The sequence below is a fragment of the Mya arenaria genome, chromosome 5, assembly GCF_026914265.1.
Source record: "Mya arenaria isolate MELC-2E11 chromosome 5, ASM2691426v1".
NCBI lineage: Eukaryota > Metazoa > Mollusca > Bivalvia > Myida > Myidae > Mya > Mya arenaria.
The window spans coordinates 51,827,458-51,837,617 of NC_069126.1; the positions used below are offsets into that span (position 1 = coordinate 51,827,458).

At 33.5% G+C, this 10,160-nt stretch overlaps 1 protein-coding gene across 1 annotated transcript; it reads left to right on the plus strand.

The window, feature by feature from the left end:
* Positions 1-5,494: 5,494 nt before the first annotated feature.
* On the plus strand, positions 5,495-8,854 carry LOC128235108 (uncharacterized). Its single transcript, XM_052949843.1, has 6 exons — positions 5,495-5,869; positions 6,250-6,335; positions 6,583-6,649; positions 7,000-7,194; positions 7,430-7,548; positions 8,017-8,854. Exons 1-6 carry the CDS (start codon positions 5,536-5,538, stop codon positions 8,443-8,445), a joined length of 1,230 nt encoding a protein of 409 aa, XP_052805803.1. The 5' UTR covers positions 5,495-5,535; the 3' UTR covers positions 8,446-8,854.
* Positions 8,855-10,160: the final 1,306 nt, after the last annotated feature.

Below are 10,160 nucleotides of genomic sequence, written 5' to 3' on the forward strand. Positions count from 1 at the left end.
CCAGCATCTTGGATAAATGTCAAGATCTGAAATAAAAAATGAATAATATATTTATTTATAAACAGGTGTTTTCTTTCTGAAGCTTAAAATATGGTTGACATTTTTCTTTAAATGCAAGGTGATTTCTGTTTTAGTAAAGCCATTGATTGAGCTCAAGTATTCATCAGTCTTGGGGTTCAAGATCTGAACCTGTCCCACTTTTGCACCCAGGTTAACCGTACTAATATTATACGGTTCATGAGTGTGTCCCAGTACTAACCCACACAGGTCAGATTGTTGCAAATTAAGTTATCAGGAACAGTTTGTAGAGCTGGTTGAACAATCCAACTGCAAGCTTTAAGTTATTTTAAGTTCTAAGGGCCTTTGAGCCAAGTTGATAGAGCACAAGCTTGCAAACAGGGAGTCCCCAGTCCAAGTCCCATTACTAGCTGCACTGTTTTCAGAACCGCAAGAAAATTGAAAAAAAATGTAGTTTGGGACAAACAAGTCTCCCAACTGTGACCAATAGAGCTTATGCTTACCTTCTGGCTGCTCTGGATATTTTAAAAATACTTTTTGACTAGCTACAATAATGAGCAATCAACGATTCTTTTTTTTATTATTTTGACATTTCTTATGTATCCCTGTAACGCTACAACTGAACTCTCTACCATTTAACACTGAGCGAAAGAATAAATACACTGAGCGAAAGAATAAATAGTTATATTATGCATCGATGTTGAATAATAATGACAAAGTTGTTCAATATATACCCGACAGTGATCTAAACTGGATTTAATTTGTCATTAGAGTCGTTATTTTCACATAAATATATTCTTGGTCACGAATACCGTTACACATGTACACAACCTGTCAGATTTGTCCCAGATTTACAGATATCGGGACACTTGATAAAAAAATTTGACACATGTACTGGTTGGAGAGCAGTAGCCGGCAGTTTTTGCATGTTTTTGAAGATTTTCTTGGTAGATCGAAATGTAACGGAAATAATACTTACATTTTATTAAACTAGGGGTCAAGGTCTACTAACTTTACAATATTAAAATTTGTGTTGTCACGAAGCGCGTGCCTAATTGGGGCCACAAAGGGGGTAATCAATTAGTGCCAATTTACAGATTATGAGAAGCAGTACCCGGCAATTTTATTTCAGTACCGCTCCTTGACTATAAAACCGATATTTATCGGCTTATTAAGTATAATTTCCCCATCGGGCGCCTCTGTTGAACAGGGAAGTAATACTGGTAACCAAGCGCTGGAGTAGTCTCGCTTTAACAACGCGCTAAAACCACACCATGGATACATAAAATTTTGAATATGTCTCAATATTGTTTGAAAGCGATTGACGGGCAATATGAAAATATCATTTCAACAGGCTTTTTTAAAAATACATTTTGCTGTGATTTATCGATGAATAGTCGTTCATAACCAACAATTGACTGTTGGTTAATGCTAGTGCTAAAATTAGATATGCAAATTTATTCAATTGCGCATGCGCAGTAACATTCACGTGATCATCCCCCTCGAGAAAGTTGGCAAACTTTTTGACATTTCCAATACTTTTTGTAAATAAAATGTTTAAACGTACGCTTTGTGTTGGAATTGATGCAAATGGTGTTGCTTGGATTTACCATTCTCATCTTTTTTAAGAAGATTTAAAAAAAACACAAATAAAAAGCGATTGACGGCTACTGCTGTCCGCCGGCTACTGCTCTCCAACCAGTATACCTGAACATGTTTTTTGGCATCAATAAATATGTGTTTAAAACTAGGCAATTTTCATAGTAATTTGAATTTATATTGGAGATAATTTCAAAATTGTGGCCGCGAAGATTCTCTGCGCAAGGACCGTTCGGTACTTTTTGTTGGGATGGTGGACGTCACGAATCTGCCATAGTAAAACAACATCGTCAAAAGACTCGTTGACGGCCATTTAAGTGGACTAACTTTTTGACCCCCCACCCCCCCCCACCCCCGCATCCCCACCCCCAGGCAACTATTAAATTTATAAGCTTCAATGTTGATTTAAAATTTCTGAACACTATTAGAGACATGATAATCTTGTAAATATAAGTCAAAGCAAGTTATAGAAAATTGATCAAAACTTTGACAGATGAAAACACTGTCATAAAATCAGTCTGTTTTTAGCTTGTTTGTTTTACTAACCTTAAAACACCGTAAAATTCATATACCATGAGTCTAATGGTTGGATAGTATTTCAGTCTATATTCCAGTGTTTTTATCACAACAAAACTCTTGAAATGCATCGAAATAAGAGCATTTTGTTTTTCAAAACATTTTGACAGTTGGCGCGAGGTTGCGTCCCTTGAAAATTTAGTCAAAAGGCGTCGTAACGATTTGTTAAGTTACTCACCGGGTTGCTGATTCCACAGAGTCGTCTTCTGTCTTTAGCAGTTGATTTTGTTAAAATACGCCATAATAAATGAAAGATCGCCAATATAGAATATTTCTGTTGTTGTGGCGGCCATTTTTTAGTCTACGAAGTTCGTACGCCACCCTAAGAGCTTTTGTAGAAAGTTCCGTAGATCTACGAAGAAATAGGTGCTTGTTCGTACGAAAATCTTAATAAAACGGCTAAACAGCCTGAGATACATCGTACAAAGTTCGTACGCAAAACAGACTTCGTACGAAGTTTAATAAAACTGGCCCTTATTCTAGTAAAGCTTGGAGTTCGGTTTTATTTTTTAGCAAGTAATTTGGTTGGTGCCAAAAAAGGAAAAGGTCCAATGTCATTAAATGTAACGGTCAGCTCGCGCAGGAAAAAATCAAGATAAAGAAATCATGCATTCTTAAGTAATGTATTTTAAAAATATCCTTTATGCTTTAGAATTATAGATTTATTTCATAATTATTAATGTTCTTGTAAGCTATTGAATATTACTGGTGTTTTAAGCATTGAAAAACCGCACTGTTTTTTCGACCGAGACAGGCGGTAAATCGGTTTGTAACTTTTCAGCCGATTGCCCCTACTATGAACGCTGCCCTGAGCGGGCACCGATCAAAAATCAGGCTAGAACTTATTGAATGCCAATCTGCAATTTCATTGGCTGAGAATATAGATTGCATTGTAAACAAGAATAGTTATATAGCTGGTGTGACTTTATGCTATGCAATCATGATCATTAAAGGCGTTAATAAAGACTAACCCTGGCTAACCTTTATCAAAAAGATAAACTTGGAGGGCAAACACTCTGGACTGTCCTGATTTCTACATTCAGTTTTTTTCAATTAGATATGGCTATTACATTTTTATTCTTGTATGTTGCGTTGAATTATAAAAATCACCCTTCTAAGCCTTTGGATTATATAAATTTGATTTTGTAGCTTTGGCAAAGTTATTGGATAATTAAAAAAAAAAACATCTCATATATTTTGGATGGTAAAATAACTCGCCCCTTGAAAAAACACCTCCCATCTTGTAGGATAAGAGTACAAAACCCCACATACCATTTGTACAAGACAGGCAAAACACCACTAAGTCTTAGTTTTCCCCATACATTTAAGTATTGGCTTTTGACTAATGCAATGACCTTTTTAAAAGAAATATTAATTAAATTAGCAAGAAATAGCTGTGTTCTGTGTGATTGGGGCCTTTTGCATGTTTTGCATAATCTAAATACTTAGTTTGTGCATCAAAATTATTGAACTGGCTTAGTAACCACACGATATGTTAATACACTAATCGATCTTTTATTTATATGCAATGGCATAAGTGTTAATTTCAATAATATTGACACATTAATTTTAGAAATATGTTTTTGAATTGCAAATGTTGCTTCTATTTAACAATTTAAGGGGCTGTTCAACATGAAAGGAATTACCTTTGTCTCATTGATGCTTGTGAATTGCAAAGTATGTGACAGGCTGGTGAAGCAAGTGTCATCTTGGCAGGTAGTATACCAGATTTTTGTGATCCCACTTTTTATGGGTTTCATTTCCCTCACACTGAAGCCATTTACCAAGGACAGGAAGTGACAGGGACCATGTACACAGACTCTCTTAAATATTTATGGTGTTTAGAAGGTGGAGTCAATTTAATGTTCAACAATGAAATGTGCCTACTAAGAATTGCATTGCTTTAACATTGAATATATATATATATATATATATATATATATATATATATATATATATATATATATATATATATATATATATATATATATATATATATATATATGTGACGTCGTCAGCGAAAATGAGTCCTGTTGAGGTAATCACGTTACCGAGATAAAGCGAGAGTAAAAAACAACACGTTTTCTGAGCAATTATCGTTTTGTCAATCAACTATTTTGACATTATTTTTTCAAAGTATTTACAAAATCGAAGTGTATACACTCTATAAAGGAACATCACTCTGCTTCCAGTTGATTATTGTCGATAATATTCATGCTGCCTGACCTTAAATCATGACTAATCGCCCTTGATCTGAAGGTGTCGCTCTCCGCAATTTTGATGAAAACATGTCGAAATCCGTACCAAAGATATGACGGTTTTGCCGGTTTATTCACTCGGCATTAGCATGTTTTTCGGATTAATTACACGGAAAAGATTATTTGGAAGGTAATGTATGCAATTATCAATGTTGTCATCCTTTATTTAAATTGGCATTTGATGTTTATTTTAAATAACCTTTTGACAGTTTGACCCGGAAGTATTTTTTTCGTAACAACAGACAGTTTACAGATATTATGGCGGAAAATTTGAAAAACACTTGAAACTTTTATGAAAATGTCCCAGTTTAGTCAAGCAAGTACCATCCCCTATGAATTAAGCCAAGACCATTTATTTCGCGAAGAATTATTAGAAGTTGATAGACTTTATTTTCATGAAGTTTTGTGTCCAGAGGGTGGTGCAAGTGAGATAGAATTTAGTCAGTCTGATTCAGAAAATGATTCTAGCCATGAAAGTAATTCTGTAAATGATGAATCAGATGATGATGAATGTAATACAGAGACTGTTCATTGTGAAAGTTTTGACCATGATTTAGAACCCACTGAAGAGGATTTAAGACAGAGAAAGAAAACAGATGATTTCTTTACTCAGACCTGCAAGTGTAAAAAACTCTATGGCAAACCATGCAGTCAAGTTGTGGATGGTAATGATATTTCTGACTTACGTATGTATTCAGCTGGTTTGCAAACAGATGAACTTGATCTTGTTATTAAATCAGCCATGTTGTGCCACAGAAAAAATGGCCAACAAACTGACAGTAGTAAACATAAACGGCAGGCGAGAGTTAGGCCCAGTCAGAAGTTTTATGTAAAGGGAGTTGAAGTTTGCCGTGAAGTATTCTGTTTTGCATACAACATCGGAAAGGAGAAACTAAAACGAATTGGTCGGTCTCTTGACAGTGATGGATTGATTGCTAGGACTCATGGTAATACCAAAAGACTACCTCATAATGCTATCACATTTGAGGAGAGAGAAAATATAAGAAAGTTTCTCATCTGCTATGCATCTGACAATGCAATGCCCCTTCCCGGAAGACTTCCAAACCACCGCAATAGTAAAGTGATGTTGTTGCCATCTGATAAGTCACAAGCAGACATTCATGTGGAATATGAAAAAATAGACGGTGCAAGAAGTATTAGTCTTAGTACTTTTACCAGAGTATGGCGGGAGTTGTGCCCACATATTGTCTTAGCGAAACCAAAAACAGACTTGTGTTTTAGATGCCAAACATTTTCTTGTAAAATTTCACAAAGTGGTGCCCTTTCTGAAGATGATAAAATGACACTTCTTGATGAATATGAAAGTCATGTTGAAAGTGCTAGACATCAGAGGGAGCAATATAGAATGCAGTGTGATGACTCTAAAGTTACATGTAGTGAAAACATTACAGTTGAAGGTGTGCTTTGGTTAATAAATTTCTATGCGCTATAGTATTAGCTGTCTAATGGCATGCCTCAAGATTTTCTAGTCTTAAAATTAAAATAGAATATGTTAAATTCTTTATTTCATTTTAATTGACATGCTGGCCATTGAGTAATCATTTTTTAAAATGTCCATCTGCATCAATAATAGTGACTTTTACATTTTACCGAAGTTTTTTTTATGCCTGTTATGCTTGTATATATATACTGGACATGTAAACTTTGAGCGTATAAATATTTAAAACATGGATAAAATTTTGAAACAGAATGAAAAGATACCCATCAGATCATTTTATATTACTTATATATTTCCTTCTAGGCCAACAATATAAATTGTGAAAAATATATATTTTAGGTGCAGTATCATGTTCCTTAGATGCAACCGTCCACTACAGCTGGGACTTTGCACAGCAGGTTCATATTCCACACCATAGCCAACAGGTTAGTTTTTTTTCTATCAAGTACTGTACAAGGAAATATTTTTTTTCACTGAACTTACCAATTTATTGCAAGAGATAATCTTTTTTATTGGATTTATTGTGCAGTAATTTGCATGATGTATCATACTTTTGAGTGCCTTAGGTTTACTGCAGTAAATGTATGTTTCAACTGAAATGGTTTCATATTGTATTTATTGAATGTAAATACTGTTGTCAAATTTATGTTGTCAAGCTTTTATCTATTACAGGTTGGACCCCTGTATTTCAAAACTGCCAGGAGATGTGAGGTATTTGGAGTTTGCTGTGAAGGATCTGGTAATTTCCTTTTTTACAGTTTAAAATTGCAAAATGTTCTCTGTCATTATAAGATGTCCTGGTGTCAAATGTTAATAATTTAGAATTGAAAGAGCACTTCTTAGCAATAAATGTTTTACTTCATTCAAACAAACTGATTAAGAATGTAACATTTCCATTGGTCAAAAGCCATCATGTACATATCAAGATCTGGAATTGGATGTGTTTATGAACATTTATTTGGTATATATATGTTAGTTATGAGAAATGTTTTTTGTATTAATGTTGAATGCTGGTGCTGTTAAATTTTGCTTCTGTTGCTGCTGGTGGTGATGATTAAGAACAGTGATAAGACGATAAATATTTTTCAGAGAAACAGGTGTTTTACCTTGGTGATGAGGGTGTTGCCCCAGGCAAAGGAGCAAACACAGTTGTCAGCTACCTCCACCATTACCTTGAAAACTACGGCCTGGGTGAGGAACATGCCCAGTTCCTTTTTGACAATTGCCAAGGACAGAACAAAAATAATGCAGTTCTTGGTTATGCTGTGTGGAGAACATTGACGGGTGAGAGTTGTTGTGTTTTAGTGGAAAAAATAAAATATGTTTCATGATGTAAACTAAATTATGTTATTGCTTTTTAACTATCTCAAAAGGTTTCCAGTAACACTATAGATGAGTGAAACAGATGTATAGCTTTAGAAGTTTTCAATTTGTTGTACTTAAAAAATAAACAACAGATAAAATTCAGTGTTTAATTTGAAATAAAGAGACCTTATAACAATTAAAACTTCTATTACAGGAGGGCATAAGACAATCCAATATTCATTGATGCTAGCCGGCCACACCAAATTCTCATGTGATTGGCATTTTGGAGTGTGGAAAAACAGATGGAGACACATGGATGCAGAGACAGTTGAGGTATTCAGGGAGTTAGATGTTTACCACACCAATATTTTAAAATAATAATAGACATAAATTACTTGCACATGTTTCAAGATTTATTGATTTCCTTCTTTTCAATACAGTTATAAACTAATAAGAAGTGGCATGAAAAAAATGGGATTTTTTATAGTTAAGATTGAAAATAATAATATATGACTTGGGTTATATTAAATTGATAATTATATGAAATAAGTTCATGTATTATCATGTATATTTAGATATAATAGATAATTGATAAATTCACTGATGCTATATACTTCATGTAGGCATTTCATTGTGCAAGAGTACTGCTCAGTATGATCACCATAGAGCAATAACACAATAACTGCATATAGAAATAGTAGCAGATATTGAGTTCTTGCACTAAGGTGACACTATAATATGTCATATTGGATCAATTATGCCTGATATTCATTCATCATGTAATGCTTTTCTTCAAAACAGGAGGTGGCTTCCACAGTAGCAATGTCATCCCGTAATGGCCACAACATCCCCCATATTGTTGATGGCAACAGCAAACCAGTGTTGTTCTATGACTGGAGCACCTTCTTCAAAGGCATGTTCAAACCATTGAAGAACATTTCGAAATACCATTCATTTGAGGTGTCTTCTAACGAGCCTGGGGTTGTAAGAGTAAGGAAGTTTGTTGATGCCCCTGAGGAGAAAATTAACATACTGAAAACCTGCCAAGTGGATATTTGTGTTATGCCAGAGCAGATCTTTGGTGAGGGAATAAATGCTGAAAGGCAATGGTACTTGCATGATGTAATAAGAGACTTTTGCAGATCGGATCATGCTAAAAACACAACATGCCCTTTGCCATTAGTTGCAAAAGAAGGCTATTCAAAGGCCAAAAAACAAAAGTTGAAATAGGTAACTTTATTGAGAACACTTTCTGTGTGTGTTTCAGCAAAAGGTATAGTTTGTGTCTTGCTATAAACAGATTGGCATGTATAAGTTGAAGTTTAATGTTTTCATTTTCATTCAAAGAATATATTTCTTAGTGTAACATTGATAAAATATTTATGATTTTAGATAAAATATTTATGATTTTAGGAATGTATGGTTTCCATGGCAACCAATAGTAACAAACTTGATTGATCATTGAATACCTATGCATAAACGTGTATTTCATTTATGGGAATATCATTGAACAGTTGGCCATCTATATGTAAAGTATGATGGCACTCATATTTTCCATACATGACTGCAGTATAATATTCAAGTGTACATTATAAATCTACATGTTATAACTTTATAGTTATACATACATATAGTTTCAATGTTCCTTGCTTTATGTTTGTTCTCAATTTTGTCAAATAAGGCATGTGTGTCAATGCTTTCCTTGTAAATACATTTCAGTCTGTGTCATCTTACAACTCTAAACTAATGAAATGAGCAAAAATATGAACTATCTAGGTATAAGTAAGTTTCTATGGCAACCAAATAAAACATGTCTTCTTATTGAAATAAAAAAAAATTTGATTTCACCAGACAAGTTACATCTTTTAAATAATTGCTTGTTTTAAAATAATGTGTTTGTGTTTTGATCAATACAATGATAAGCTCACTACTTTTGATCAATTTACCTTGTTTAAGAAAAGTGGCAGATTTTCTTCACATGGTCTATTGTTAATTGCTGTAAACATTCTATTTTACTACATAGCTGGCTGAAAATTTAATGCTGTACTGAAATATTTCCTGCAAACATAACATATCAAATTCAAATGTGATTTTATGTATTTAAGCAGTTTTTTGCGTTTATTTGGATAAATTTCTCGTGAAAAAATTGTAGTCATGGCAACCGTTTTTATGAAATGCACATGTAGTGTTACATTCTCCATAAATGATGTTATTGATGTTATGATAATGTTTCCACAAAAATAAAAAGTGTTGCATTCTATTTCAATGGAATACAGACTCTTAAAATCAAGGTAGTTGTATTTACTTATGTTTCCATTTCCTTCATTGTTTTCGCCATTTTATAACAAATAGTGGTATCGCGAAATTTGTCCTCAATCAGTCAATTTTAAAGATATCAGCTTAAAACTTCAGGACTTTATTTCTGAAACATAGCACATTCAGAAAATGTAAAAACCTGAAAATGTCATTTTTCCTCATTAGGACCCATTTTCGCAGACTTGGTCACATATATATATATATATATATATATGTGTGTGTGTGTAAATTAGAAAACATTACCTCACTGCAGTTATTTGCATGTTATGCTCTAATTGTAGTTCTATACAAAATATATATATATATATATATATATATATATATATATATATATATATATATATATATATATATATATATCAATTTAGAAGTGAAAACTTTTGCTATTGAACCTTTATGTACTTATTGCAAATAATACTAGTTACAAGTGATTAGTCTTGTGTTTCAACCATGGATAACACTGAGTATGATGACATTGTAGTATTCCTCTCAGATGGACAACATCCACCAAGTTTGAGAGGCCAAGGCCGGGTGCTAGTCAACAAAAGACACCATTACAAAAAGAAGGCTGAAAGCTTCTACATCAAAGGTTAATATCCACATTAGTCATTGTAGCAATTCTTTTACAT